At 33.3% G+C, this 15,368-nt stretch overlaps 2 protein-coding genes and 1 non-coding gene across 3 annotated transcripts; 2 read left to right on the forward strand and 1 right to left on the reverse strand.

Moving 5' to 3' along the window:
- The first annotated feature begins 3,230 nt into the window (after positions 1 to 3,230).
- On the forward strand, positions 3,231 to 3,317 carry TRNAS-GGA (transfer RNA serine (anticodon GGA)). The gene has a single exon. It is a non-coding gene; the product is annotated as a tRNA-Ser (tRNA).
- Positions 3,318 to 4,660: 1,343 nt separating this feature from the next.
- LOC141667220 (uncharacterized protein At1g01500-like) lies at positions 4,661 to 8,194 on the forward strand. The gene is made up of 3 exons (XM_074473627.1): positions 4,661 to 5,012; positions 5,671 to 6,390; positions 7,736 to 8,194. Exons 1-3 carry the CDS (start codon positions 5,010 to 5,012, stop codon positions 7,982 to 7,984), a joined length of 972 nt encoding a protein of 323 aa, XP_074329728.1. The 5' UTR covers positions 4,661 to 5,009; the 3' UTR covers positions 7,985 to 8,194.
- A 235-nt stretch (positions 8,195 to 8,429) lies between these two features.
- LOC141667221 (uncharacterized) lies at positions 8,430 to 13,238 on the reverse strand. Its single transcript, XM_074473628.1, has 6 exons — positions 12,869 to 13,238; positions 10,702 to 10,776; positions 9,960 to 10,136; positions 9,656 to 9,754; positions 9,303 to 9,548; positions 8,430 to 8,979 (listed from the first exon to the last, which is right to left on the reverse strand). The coding sequence occupies exons 2-6, from the start codon at positions 10,771 to 10,773 to the stop codon at positions 8,689 to 8,691; spliced, it is 885 nt and encodes a 294-aa protein (XP_074329729.1). The 5' UTR covers positions 10,774 to 10,776; positions 12,869 to 13,238; the 3' UTR covers positions 8,430 to 8,688.
- Positions 13,239 to 15,368: the final 2,130 nt, after the last annotated feature.

Genomic DNA, 15,368 nt, shown 5'->3' on the forward strand with positions numbered 1-15,368 from the left:
AAATTAACGTGTAAGTATATTTTTAATCGGGTTGGATTGGATCGGCTTAAAAATATCGAAACTCATATTCAACCCAATTAAATCGGGATGAAATTTTTTCAACCCAATTAAATAGGGTTGACATTTTTTCAACCCAAATATGTATCGGATAGAAAAAAATCAATTTATATCGGTCAAAATAAGGTCGGTTCGGATCAGTTTGGTCCATTTGATCGGGTTCTGTACACCCCTGCTTACAATCCAAGAAACCTACCTCGTAAACATGAATTTGATTATTCCAATTCCTCATCTAGATAAGGCATATTTCTATATGATATCTGCATATCATCCAAGCACAGTCATCCTCAGAAAATAGGGTCTACTCCCCATATCTCCATCAACACACAATAATTCAACATTTTCAGTCTCTATGTTTTAATAATTTAATGTCCATTACAATATACAGGTGTACACTCTACTCTAAGTAAATTAATAAATAAATAAATATTTTCAAAGTCCACGCACATATCCTCTTTTTGTGTATATCTGAAACAATTCTCCAAGTCCATTCTATAATAAATTTGTTTATAAAAAAAATCTTACGAAATTGGGCCCTAAAAATATATGTATTTCAAAATGTTAGTCTTACCGTACCACTGGATTCTTTACGTTATGGACGGGGATCGGCACGTATTTTAATATTCTCGTAAAATATGATTTCCTAAATAATTTTAATAATTTTTTTTAAAAAAAATATATAATATTTAAACTTTTATACATAAAAAATTTTTAAAAATAAATTATAAAATTATACTTTATACTAATCTTAAAATGCATGCGAAAAAAAAATATGTAAAGAATGTAGTGGGACGGCAGGTATTATATAAGTACGTGGTTTTAGAAGATCTGCATTTCCATATTAAAAATAGAAAAATGATAGGTACCCATTTTTAACACACGAAACACATTTTTCTGCTTAAAAAAAGAATCACATTTTTCTTATTTTTCGACATGATATTTCTGTCCATCATATTCTAGATAAGATGATTCGAGTGTTTCCAATTCAGGGGCAAATGTCCAAAATACAGTTTGGCGGGATATGATAACCAAAATACCCACTGAATACGTATTTGGAGATGCGTGTACAATTTTTTAAAATTTTGTGAAGAACCTTTTCTTTGAAAATCAAAAAGGGAACACGCTGAGTTTTAGAAAGCTGAATACGCATCTCCCAAATGCGTATTTCGTAGGTATTTTGGGTGGAACGTACCGCCAATCAGCATTTTGGACAGTTGGAGCTGAAAAATTGTGTATTTTGGACATTCTTTCGAGTTTGTATCTAATTGCAAAATCATATTTTTGCATGAAAAAATTAAAAAACATTATGCAAATAAAATACTAAAAAGTCACATTTTTACAAAAAAAATATCCAATAAAATGTATCTTTTAGAAATTCTCATAATATTTTGTACCGTCCTTGTGATTCATTAGGATAAAATTAGAGGACATGGTATTTTCTCATAATTAAGAAAACATGCAATTTCCTCTCCCAAAAGTAAGCTACTTAACATAAATAATACTTGGATAGTTATTAAAAAGAAAATAATGATTACTATAAAGACTTTAGAGGCATACGACTCCTCTTTTATGTGCATAATGAAAATAAAACAGGGAATAAAAGAAAGATAAAAATATTATCATTATGAACTGAGCAGGGCCAGTGTTTTTACAAGAAATCTCTAGCCAACCTTACTGCAAAAGATATTTTCTTAAGATCAAACGTATTGATACTAGATATAAATGATAACTCCAACAATTTATTTGTTCTAAACGCCTTATAATTTCCAGGAATTAGTCACTTCAACAGCCTTCGATGGTTATACAGGTATCCAAAATACAAACGAGATGGATGTTTGTTGTCCCTACCATTCTTGTTAGTTCCGACCCTTATCAGGATCGGGATAATTTATAACAAAGTTTTCGTGTTGTTGATTCCTAGGTGTAGTGCTTCTTCCCCTATATGACCTATTGGTACTGGTAGAATAGGATTGACCTGTAAATACAGAACCTATAGGTGTAGCCTTTCGCTCAATACTAGAGTCGACAATTAAACCGTAGCATCCGAGGTTGCATTAATGGAGGATACACGACAGAAGGAATTGTTCTATTTCCAAACTTTACCTTCAACAAGCGTAGATTTTTTTTTTCAATATTTTTATTTATATCCCGATCCCAAATCATGTGTCTTTCTCGTAAAAGATTGAGAACAATAAAAAAGAATCAAATCGCACCATCTTTGTAATAGGTAAATGCCTCTTTTTCTCCTGAAGTTGTCGGAATTATTCGTACTAAGATATTGGCTATAATTGAAAAGGTCTTATCAATAAAATTTCCATTTATCCGCGATCTAGGCATAGGTAGCAATCCATTCTATAATTATTCTCATTACCTCTCGTGGTAAACCGATCCCACAAAGAAAAGAATTGTACAGTACGAATTAACATAAAAACAGATTCATTAATAAAAAAGATATGGGCCCTGTATTTCTATTTATTCAAATTGTTCCTCTTTGACAGGAATAAAAAATAAAATAAATATTGGATTTCATCCTAATGTAAATGGAGTAGTATACCAACAAAATAAAGTATTCAATTTCGTTGAAGTTACAAATGATAATAACGATTTTTTTTTTATTGAATTCTCATCCAAAGAAGAAAAAAAGATCGAATAACCATTCTATGATAAAAAAAACCCGCTCGTTTTTATTTTGTATGCATAAGAGGTATACACTATACAATCTACTATATATATAATTTTTATGAATACTGGACTGAAAGGGAATTTGAGAAGTCTTAAGATATGGAATTATAGTCTAAATAGAATCGTGATCTAAAGAGATCCATTAACCTAAGTGCAAAAAAAAAATAGACCCATCAATCAGCTGATTCGTTAGAATTTAGTGATTGCCTTCGGTACCGCTATAAAATAAAATAACAGAAAAAGAGGCGAAGGCTGGTTTTGCAAACATGAATAGAATGTTTCTAACAGTTTTCATATTTTCTATTTATCCGCCTAACCTCAAAAGAAAGATCTTTCTTTGACTTTGATGAAAATTTATCTTTTTTTAGAGTTATAATTTTTATATTTATAGTTATAATATAATTAATTATAATTAATTGGTCGTTCTTATCCAATAATCTACTAGTACCGGCTCGCTATTCACTCGGTTTTTGGGTCATAATCATTATGTAGGAGAGATGGCCGAGTGGTTGAAGGCGTAGCATTGGAACTGCTATGTAGGCTTTTGTTTACCGAGGGTTCAAATCCCTCTCTTTCTGTACCTTCATATAATTCACTGATCTTACTAACCAAAAGAGGAAAATAGCACTATATTTCTATTACAACACAAAACAGTTAGACCTTTCTTTGATATTTATTTTATTCCTGATTGCCGTGTCACGGAAAATACTGAAAGTAAAAGAGTAGACAAGGAATGAAAACCTCCCTCCCGTTCTATGATACTTAAATCGGAGAAAAATCGGGATCAAACCCTTATTTATCTTAACCTTAGGTTAATTTACTTCGACGAAAGGGATCAAAATTGTCCGAACACTTGTGATTTTTTATTTTATTTTCGTTAGGTTTAGGTCTGGCGCGAATAATATTCTACAACTAGCAATTCATTTATTTTCAAACCGACCCATTTACTATCTATTATTTGATTGACTAATCCTTTATATTGGAATGGTTGAAGAGTCAAATGTTTTGGCATTTCGTCCTGAGAGGATGAATCAAAAGAATTTTGAATCAGAGCTCTAGAGTTTTGTTCATCCCTCGCCGTAATAATATCTTGGGGTTTGCAGCGATAACTTGGTATATCTACTATACGACCATTGACTAAAATATGTCTATGGTTAACCAATTGACGGGCTCCAGGAATAGTCGGAGCCATACCCAATCAAAAAAGGATGTTATCCAAGCGCATTTCAAGTAATTGGAGTAAAACTTGACCCGTTGACCCCTTGGCTTTGCCGGCGATACGAACGTATTTAAGTAATTGTCGTTCTGTAAGACCATAATGAAAACGCAACTTTTGTTTTTCTTCTAGACGAATACGATATTGAGATTTTTTACCGGAACGTGATTGGTTTCTAAGATCACTTCCGGCTCTAGGCCTTTTATTAGTTAGTCCCGGTAAAGCTCCCAGGCAGCGTATTTTTTTGAAACGAGGTCCCCGGTAACGCGACATAAAGACTCCTTATTCTTATTTATATTGAATTCTTATTCTTATTGATGAAATTTAATTTTACATAATAAACCTAAACTAAAACTGAACTAAATGATAAATGAAGCGAAGTTTACGGAAGGACGTTTGGAAACTTAAATTTCATTTCAAATGACAGTATTTGAGTTGTCATTTTAAATCTCATGTTTATACTAATATTTGAATGTCTGAAATTCAAATCCAAATTACCAAATACCTTATTTGATCAAATTCAGAATTTCAAAAGAAATCTAGTTTCCCAAACGAGTCATTACCTGAATCATAAGTGTGAGGTGAGAAAGAATTTCAGGATACTATTATTTGTTTTCTTGCTTTATTATATTTCAATTCAGGGCCACTAATAAATCTTGATCAACGAGTCATGAGGTGGATATCAAAAGCTCTTTCTTCAAAACTTGATAGCAATTTGAGAAACCACTAGCACCTTTAAATAACAATTTTTCCTACATATATTATTTTTCTTTGGCTCCATTCATATAGGAAATAGATATCAAGTATAGTAGTTTTGGCTGCTTATTTGACACACATGTATTAATATTATAATTAGCACTTGTTAATCAGATTTTATATTTTATGCATTTGCATTAGCCAGTCAGCCTTGGCCTAGTCTTTCTTGTTGGAGATTATAAATATTGGCAGGCCATTTGGTTTACATTAGTTTAAACTTTAGCCAAAAGCTAAAACTTTAAAAATCTTTGGGCTATTCACCTGTTCTTGGATCCATGTCTCTCTTGTTGTCAACTTTATGGTATGTTTTTCTTGTCTAACTTGTGATCTTGGTTCTTTGATTGTATTGATTGTTTGTTCAGTTAAGTAATCTGTTCATCTAAAATCTTAAGTTATCTGAAGCCGGCTCAAACATGATCTTATGCTCTTGTTGGTGTTTATCTTACTAGAATTTAGTTGCTTTTTAGTCTGTTCTGTGTGTGTGTGTTCATGATCTGATTTAGTTATTAAAGTTGGTATCTTTTGTATAGTTTGGACTTTGGATGTGAATTATGTTGCTATTTTCTTGCATATGTGTGATGGTCTAATGGAATGAACATGTATTTACTTGAAATAGAAGTGTATATGTGGCAAGTACTTTTTCAATCAGTCTGATCAGAAAGTTAGATTAGACCATCCACCTTTCAGTTATAAGATTCTCTCTCTTTCCCTTGCATCAAGGATTTCTGTTCCTAACAATATGGTTTCTTAACTACCTGGCAATACTCTTGTTTGTTTTGTTGATTTGGACATATGGGTTTTCTGCTCAGTTAGCTTCTCTTGTTTCCCTTTTCTGGAGTCCCAAAGTAGTTCAATTTCTCGATTTTTCACTGGTTTGAGAAAAACATTATCGGGTTTTTAAAAGGACTCTTCCGCTTGCAAAATTTGCTGAGATGTGATTGTTTGATGTGTACAACCAGGTAAGCTTTACAGAGATGGAGAATTCTTACGAAACATTGAGTAATGGCAAATCAAGAGATCCGAGTCTTCAGATAATTAGGCACCCTTCTTACCAGTCTTGCAGTAAATTGTCATTGCCTTGGCTTGATGTAAAAGTATTTTATGTTAGGATTAGTAATTTCTTGGTGGATGAATCGACACCGGAGTCTCTAAATGTCAATCATATTCCGCTAAGTCCTGATACTATTCTTGAAGTGAATGGTGCAAGATGTAAAATTCACTCGGAAGGTATTTCGTGTGTTCTTAGAAGGGACCGGGTAGATAAGAAAGCCGAAGAAGCTACATTTGTGAGTACAGCTAATGTAAGGCTCACTGGAAGTGTGAAATTTGAGGTTTCTGATAGAGATAATTTAGTCTTGTCTGGGATTCTTGAGATGTCAAATAAAAATGGTCTGAGTGGGGAGTCGAAAAACAATGTCAGAATATGGAGCATGAATTGTGAGCCAGTGATGAGTGCGTGCACTGGCTTTTTGAAGGGGAAACAAATCTCGGGTTCTGAATCACTGCCACCAACCATCGAAGTCTATGTAGCAGGTTCCTTTTCCGGAACACCAGTCATCTTAACGAAGACTATACAGCTTTCTTTAAGAAAAAAACATATAAGGAACGGAATGCTAGGTACAATTCCAGAGTATGACACAGGTGGAAATCAGGAACACACATCTGAGCTTGATCAGCAGGTATTTTTATCTCTGAATTTTTTTCACTTGTTCGTTTCCTAAATGTACTACCTCCTCACTAGAGCTTGCACAATCTATTACTGTGTGTCATGTGTATCTTTTGTTCATTGACAAATGAAACATTATCAATCTCAAAAGTAAATAACCTTAACCTGGACTGAAAGGCCATTTGAAGATGTGTTCTTCGGGAAATAGTTCATGTAGAAGTTTTGGAGTCCAGTAGTGTATTTTAATTCTTTATATCAAATATCATGTTCCGTCACCTCCCCATTTCCAACGTAAATGGAGCAAAACTGCCCCCATTCCACGTGAGTTAGGGACGGATAATCCATTTACCCCTCCCCACTGAGAAGCCAAATTTCAAAGAAATCCAAGAAACTATATTTTGCTTGAAGTACATGTCCTGGAGTTGGCTTTGAGTGATTCTGTGATCCGTTGTTTCAGATTAGCTGATCATCACAATTATGTAAAATTTGGATAACAGAGCCAAAATATAGAAAAATAGGCGTAAGGTGCAAGTTTCAAGAATCACCAGAGCAATTAATAAAAACCCTATCTTCTATTTGTGGTTTTCAAAATGCTTCCTGTTTTGAGACATATATTCTCTTTCAGAAGGCCCATTATTCTGTCCTGTTGGGGACAGGGAATCTTATCCTTGAAGTTATGGGGTATGAAAATTAATTATACAGGACCAGTTATACTTAATTTCCATCCTTTCTTCTCTTTGAATTATCTTGGGATTAAAATATGCTGGCCTCACAAAGTCGAGCCATGTTCAGTTGTGGGATAACACTTTCTGGTTGTGTCAAGCTCGATATTTTTTGAAGAACATGACTACAGAGCATCTGCATTTTGGTTTAAGAATCGTTTTCATGAAATTAAGAATTTTCTCAGGCTTGACCTAGTGTGTCATTAACCATATTAACAAAGAGAAACATAAGTTTTGTTATTCTTATATGGTCATCATATCTTCTAGTAGAGCCTAGCTAGATATGCAGAATAAAACACGGTATGGGTATGGAGAGACGAAAGAGTAGCCATTAAATGATTTGAAACTAACAAAAAAGTGACGCTTTCTTTTGTAAAAAACAGAATTCTTAGCTTCCGATTCCAGACCAATTAAATCAACCAAAACCAGATATACAATGCCCCTTTCCACTAATAGGGTCTGAATAGGTAAGATGTAAGGTATGTATGTATATGTACTTATAGCAACAAACGCCTAATTTTTGAAATAGTGAAGTTTCCAGAAATTTTTATTTTTGGGAAGTAGCTGTTGGTTGCATAAGTTTCATAACTTATGTTGGAAATGACTAACAAATACATGTTATGCTCTGAGTTTCAGACAGTAGAATACAGAAATTACAAAATGGCAACGGAGGAAGACTACAGCAATAACGGCAGCAGTTTGTACTGGAGACATGGAGAGGAATATATGGAAGGCGAAGATGGAGAACTCTCATGGTTTAATGCAGGTGTGAGGGTTGGTGTTGGTCTAGGACTTGGCATTTGTCTTGGAGTCGGAATTGGAGTAGGTTTATTGGTTCGTACATACCAAACTACCTCGCGTACCTTCAAGAGGCGTCTTCTCTGATTCTAACTGCATTGAGATTTTGTAGAAAACTATGATTTTGCTTTAGTCTTTCATTTTTTCTAATGTCAATCGTTTTGGTATGTTTTATTGTTACCAGTGTATTGTTTGCTACTAATGCAGATATCTGAAAACTGCTGGGAACTTGAGAACAGGCTTGATTTGTGTTTTGTAAATTTGCAGTAGTATATGTATACTGTATATATTATGTTATATCATCATATTATTCACCTATCTTTCAAATTGGATCCATTAAGCTTCTAAATGTATTTATGATGCACTTGCAGTCGAGATGCTGCATGACAAATGCATCTGGGATCATTGCCAGATGATTTCGAACATGTACCGGTGCATCATTGCCACACAACTGAGCATTTAATCTGATTTATAGACAACATGATATTTAGCAATAGATATAACAATGATGCATTGATACACACAGAGACAATTGGGGCCAAAATGTTGTAGTCTGTGAACAATTTAAGTTGAAAACATAACATTGTAGTAATATGCCATAATAGTGAACAATTATACTGTTCTAAGAAGTTCACTGATACTGATCTAATACTGATCATAGCTGCTAGGTATCCTAGTAAGCAAGGTTTATTATCATCTCAATTGCATATCCAGAAAAAACTTAAGCGTGAACCAGACCTCAACTCTGTTAATTTTATCAAATTATGTCTTTGTATCAATCAAAAACATGTTCAGCCCGCAGCAGAAGCAAGGGTTTCTGGTTCTGGAACGACCTCTGCTCCCGAGTAAGTAGGTTTCGGCTTGCCATCAAACCCCCACAATTTTGCTGATTTTATATCATCCTCGGCCATTAACCTTGAGAATTCTTCGTGGTCATAGTTCAAAGTGGTTTTTCCACCAAATTCAGTCGGGAGATTTTCCACGTCAAAATATGTTTTCATCAGTTCCACGCTATCTTTATTCTTTGGATACACAAATTTTACCTTGTTAAATGTTTTGGTATCCAAGAAGTACTTAACGACCTGCACAAACGACATAGCATTTACTGGATTAATGACGAAACTGAGAGGCTTAAAATAAAGCTCTGCATTTAGGGATACACAAATTCCAAAGAGCATATCTGGTGGCCTATACGCCACTGCTGTGTAATCTATTACAGCTTGTCTATCATTGTACAATGAAACATAATAGAAACATAGAAGAAAAAGTATACCATATACCACATACTTCCCACGTCACATGTGATGCATGTGGTACACCATTATTAAGAATTGGCTACTTCAAAAAATAAGATAAAATCAGGTTCTATTTTGCAATGGGTTTAAATTTCAGTAAGTAGACACACCTTCCAGAATGCTTCAAAAATTCTTGGGGGATTGTACAAAAATGCCACAGCAAGTATCTCAGGATAGTAGTTTTGTAATATGCTTATAGTATCTCTAGCAGATTTAACCGGCACACTAGTACTGAAAGACCAACCAGTGAAATCTATCAACCATGCCATTTGTTCTTGACCTTCAGGAAGATTAAGGATCGCATTCTCGATCAGATAAACAAGATGTCTTATCTGGTTGTCTATGGATGTTGTATTCTGTAACATGAACAGCACTGATAAGCATCACTAAAGGTTTCTCAACACGACTCGATCAAAAATAAAATAATAACAATAATTGCAATACAAAAAATAACATCCGTCACCTGCAATCCTGGTTTTAGTATAAGAACTGTTCTCCCATGGCGGTCATGGAAATCTGCTCTAAACAGTTTTCCTGTTTCGCCTTCACTGGCAACTTCGTGCTGCATTGAAATTTTATGAAACATATTATATTGAAAAAGATAATGCTGGTTAAAATGTCATAATATAAAATACATAATAACAATAACCAAAATATAAAAGGTAGTTGTAAGAACTGTTATAATAAAAAAATCTGATCATGATGATAAGTATATTAGTCAACAAAAGTGAACTAGATTCACTTATAAGGGAACATTCCCCACTTACCCAGCGGATTTCTTCAGGCTTGTAGGTTGCTCTCCAAGCTAGAGTGTCTTCGAGCATCTTCTTTGCTTTTTCAACATTCCAGTTGCGAGCTTCCAAGAATCTCCTCAAGCAAGCATCTGTGCAGTATCGCAAACTGCGCCCTGATAGTGGGCCAAGAGCAACTCTCAGCTCATTGATCTACAGAGTACAGACACAAAAGTTACTAAGTGGCTGCAGATATTCACCTTGGTCAGTAGTTGTAACAAAAGGCATCACTACATGCCACATATAATCAGAATAAAGACCATAAGCTTTCAGCTCCACTCCTTGGAGCATCTCGAATGCAACATCATTATCCTCTTTATGTACATTTTGATTGAATAATCACTCCAACCACCCCTAGAAGGCTATAACATGCACATATTTAGTGGTGTAAAACTATACAAATTAAAACTAGTTTCACTAAATTGTACTTAAAAATTTGACCGGGGCTGTCACACTGCATGCCAAAATTGACTGCAACAGAATTATTTATCTATGGAAGTATTGTATGTAGTCAAAATATCATCGAGTCTAGTAAAATTTACATAAACATCTGAGCAAGACTAAAGCTAGTGAAACATTGCAAGGTACTCAAAAAAATCTATAGAAAGGACATACTATTATTATACATGTTTAGCATCTACTTTCTAATACTTAAAATAGAAAGTGAATGCACATCTGCATTTAGACCTAATGCTTAATAATCAAAAATTGCTATTACCTTAACCTCAGGCAGAACCTCTTTATTCTCTTTCTCCTGTGATGCATGAGAACCATTCCTACGGCGAAACATTTTCTGCAAAGTGGAAACATACAAAACATTATAATAACAGACATCACAAGCAATGACTTGCCAGTTCTTTAATCTTATACTCCCTCCTTGTCCCGTAAAGGTTGACTCACTTTCCTTTTTTGGATGTCCCAAAATACTTGAACTTCTCTTTTCAAAAAACAACTTTAATATTTTAAAATGCATTCTTAGAAAGCATACAAAGCCAAACTCATTAAATTAAAGTACAACACAAACATGTGGACGCCAGTGCATTACAGTAAGTCAGCTGCTAGTTTCTTAATTGTTGTGCTATGTTGACCTGTTCAATCTTCAAGGGACAGAGGGAGTAACAAGCATCTCCGTTTGTAAGACCAAAACAAAGAGTAACCAAGATTTAAATCCAGGATCCCAACAATGGCAATACTAACCGAAAATATGCATTCAGCGGGTCACTTCAAATTGTTCAGTATATGTACTAAATCACAAGAAAGTTTACATGCCTAAAATCTCTTCCTTAATGCAGTTCGATTTGCTAGAACACACTCGAAAGAGTTGTCTCTACTCTCTAACTCGAGTAGTACATCAGGCTTGAGTTAGTTACAACTTACACCATTCACTTCACAACCACCATATTTGGATCTAAGATAAGAGGTATGGGGGTGGAGGACTTTCTCTGTTCTCTTGTAAGAACCGTACACCTAAGTTGTCCCCATGTGTGACTAGATACTCAATCCAAGTTCATGTAACATAATATCAAACGCACTCTTTTTGCAAAACTTAATTGCTTATTCCATGAGCTAGTAGTCTAATCTAACTTTTGCAATCATGAATAAAATTTAAAACTGGTTTTGCATTTATAAAATCCGATCACATACAGGCTGCCATGATCTGATTTTCAACAAGTGGCGAGAAACATAGACATGTTTCATGAAAGAATTTTTTTATACTCTATGTATGGCAAAAATGCCAAAGCAATGATGAGCTTACTTCCCCTGAATTTTGATATGTTATAGTAGGCAATCCCACAATATGGTCTAGTCAGGATCATATCAATGAGTGCTAGAAGTATAGTAATCCCGACCACCATATACTTTAAAATGCCTTACTAGTACATGGTGCATATCATAATCTAATTAAAACTAGAATTATCACTCCCCATCCGCGTATACACTAAAATCTAATGCATAGACACATGCCACATACCCAATATAACATAGATTAGAGGACCTCAAAGATTTAAGTGACAAACACCTTACGGCTTACACAATAGCAAAAACAATGTTATCATGGATAACGTAGAATTTTAACACTGTAAACTATAAATAAAATAAACTACTGCAAAATACTTTAAAAATGTAACCAGTCAGTCGGTCACCAAAACTAATTTTTTTTCCAACCTATGATCATCCAGATATATGACCAAGAGAAAAGCCACTTGAGACAAATAAACCACTAAAATTTGGCATATAGAGTAAACTTTCTAGTCTTTTCTTACTCCCCCGGAATTAGAATTAATGCAAATTATACCAAAATTACAAGTTTCATGTGAGCTTTAACAAAACTCAAAAGGCCATTAGTACATTTCCAAAAAGTATCATTAAGTACATGCTTTTTCGATTCAATTTAGTACATTTCCAAAAAGTATCATTAAGTACATGCTTTTTCGATTCAATTTATTGTCAATTCATATCACAGCTCTAAACCTTGTTATTAGATTTATACTATGATCAAAACCAAATGTATCTCTCAAATCATGTCAAAAGCAAGTGAACAATTATGCTGATCAAACATCATTTTAATAATTATCAGTAAAAATAATATTAGACACAATATTAATTAAATAATAATATTCAACATTTCCCTAATTTCAAGAACCATTAGGACTTAATCAAGATCCAAACTTTACACAAAACCCACAGATCTAGGAACAAATAACAGCTTCCAATCACAACCCCATCGCAAAAATCTATCACAAACATGTATAAACACAGTCATGTAATTTAAATAAATTTGCATCAAAAATATAATTTAAATAAATAAAATGATAATTACAGTAAAGTGTAAGATAATAAGTAAAACAAGGAAAATGGTATGTACTGTAAGGGTAGAAATGTACCTTAGATGAAAAGTCTTGATGGGAGAGAGAGAGGGAGAGAGAGGGAGAGAGAGAGGGGGGGAGGGAGAGAGAAGAGAGAGAGGAGAGAGAGAGAGAGAGAGAGAGAGAGAGAGAGAGGAGAGAGAGAGGGGGAGAGAGGGAGGGAGAGAGAGAGAGAGAGAGAGAGAGAGAGAGAGAGAGAGAGAGAGAGAGAGATTGCTGAACTGAAGCACTTGTGTTGTGATAATGTTCAGATGATTTCAGACAGGTGAGAATATAAACACAGAGATAGATACAATGATCAGACCAAACTAGCTCTTCTCCACGAGGACAGGAGAACAGCACAGAGAGAGTGATCGAGAGAGAGAAAATGGGTGTGTGTATAGATACAAATATGTGTATGTATATATATGAAATGAGATATTTTTACTGTAGGTTAGGTGGTGATTGCTAAATTAAGCTACACTCGAGAACTATTTTTATATTTTTATATTTTTTTGTACTTTGTTTTGTTTGTCAGTTCTAAAAATTATCGATTTTATCGATTAATCACCCCCATTTTAATATGTTATGTCGATTCGATTTTTTAATCTGATTAATAGTGCATTTTTTTTAAAATTAATATATTTACTTTAATACATTAATTATTTTTCTATTTTATTAAAAATATCCGATCAATTAATCCGATTAATCACCGATATCCGATTAATCACTGAAATGTTACTATATCGAATAATGTCGATTTCCGCAATTTTAGAACAATGCTTTATTCTTGTTAAAATGTCAAAGGATGTAATTAATTAAGGATCTTTTTTTATTATAATTCCTATAATGCCAGATTTGAAAACTAATCGATTACTGTACTAATTTGTAATTTTTCAACGATTTCTAAAAAATTGATTGATTTATCGGGTCGATTAAGTATTGTGAAAGATCTATAATTTAAAAAATTGGTCAAATTCTAGAACAATGTAAATAAAGTATATACAGATTTTATGAGAAATACTTTCTCAATCCGAATTTATTCGTTCAGTTTGACTTTTATACGTAATTCAAGGTGTATTAACCACATAGTTTCATTGATTATTTTTCAATTTTTTTATGAATAAAATTTAAGATTTCAATTTTTATTCACAAAAGAAAAATTAAAAAATAATTAATGAAATTATTCGATCAATCCGTCTTAAATTACATGTAAAAGTCAAACTAAACAAATAAATTGGGATAAACGGATCAGGTATTTAACGGCTTGCTCCCGAGTTTTTAAATGGGAAGGAAGTAAGTGATTATGAGGTAAAGTACTTTCATCCCATTTTTGGAGTGAAAGATTGTTAAATTTGCATTCAATAACACTTGCTTTCGCTCCTTTTAAAAACTCGGAAGTACGATTACGGAGGGAAGTGAAACAACTTTATTTACCTTTCACTTGCTTTCCTTCCTTTTTAAAACTCGGGAGTAAGGCGTAAAACTTTCGAGAAAGAATTATTTGGTGAATGGGAAATTGGTCCAATGAAGCATAGAGAAGCCTAGCCTGGCCACTAATAAAGCAGTAAAGTCAAGTAATGTGTGCTTTGATGAGTCTGGTCTTTTTGTGATCCTTTTTTCAACTTTTTATAATTTCCAAGAAATGGGAATCAATTTGTGTTCATATTCAATTCAAATTTGACCAAATTTTCGTTACTAACGTGTTTGTGAACGCAGCAGTTTAGATATCGTGAATTCATTCTCAAAATCTTTTTAAGATGGTGTCGTGAAATTTATTATATTCTGATAATAAAAAAATATGAAAAAATATTTGCTGCATTTGAATTGGGTGAAGGACAAATTTAGGCAATTTTTATATAAAATTGACAAAAATAACCAATTTCTGAAAAGTTGGCCGACTTTAGTCCATGTGTTACCCAACTGTCAGTGGAGTATCCACTTTATACAAGATACCCAACTGACACTGGAGTATCCCATATATGAAATACCCAACTACCAGTTGAGTATCTTATACAAATTGGGATACCCAAATTGGAATACCCAACTAACAGTGGAGTATTCAATCAGTCAAAATTGACCACTTTTTTCAGAATGACTATTTTTGTTAATTTTTTTCAAAAATCGGCTATTTTTATCATTTTTTCGTTTTAATTTATGAATACATATAAGCGGGTCTCGGCTCACTATCAAAAAAAATAAGTATGTATAACTAAAAATTCGAACTTATATGATAATTTTTTACTCTCCCTGTCCCAAAATATATATTTCTTTGATTTTTTATGCGTACTTGAAGGTGTATAAAAGTTATATTCCGCATATTTTTTCTAAAATTTATTTTTTTGAATTAAAAAAAATATATATTTTTATTCAAAAAAATAAAATTTTAAAAATAATTTGTGTAACTACACTTTTTATTCACCTAAAAATACACGTAAAAATTTAAAAAAACTTGTATTTTGTGACGAATGGAGTAATCCTTGAGCAGTTGAACTATCTCGTCGAGTTTGAAAATATGAAAATATTAATTTGTGTTTGG

Source organism: Apium graveolens, chromosome 6 (genome assembly GCF_009905375.1).
Source record: "Apium graveolens cultivar Ventura chromosome 6, ASM990537v1, whole genome shotgun sequence".
NCBI classification, from domain to species: domain Eukaryota; kingdom Viridiplantae; phylum Streptophyta; class Magnoliopsida; order Apiales; family Apiaceae; genus Apium; species Apium graveolens.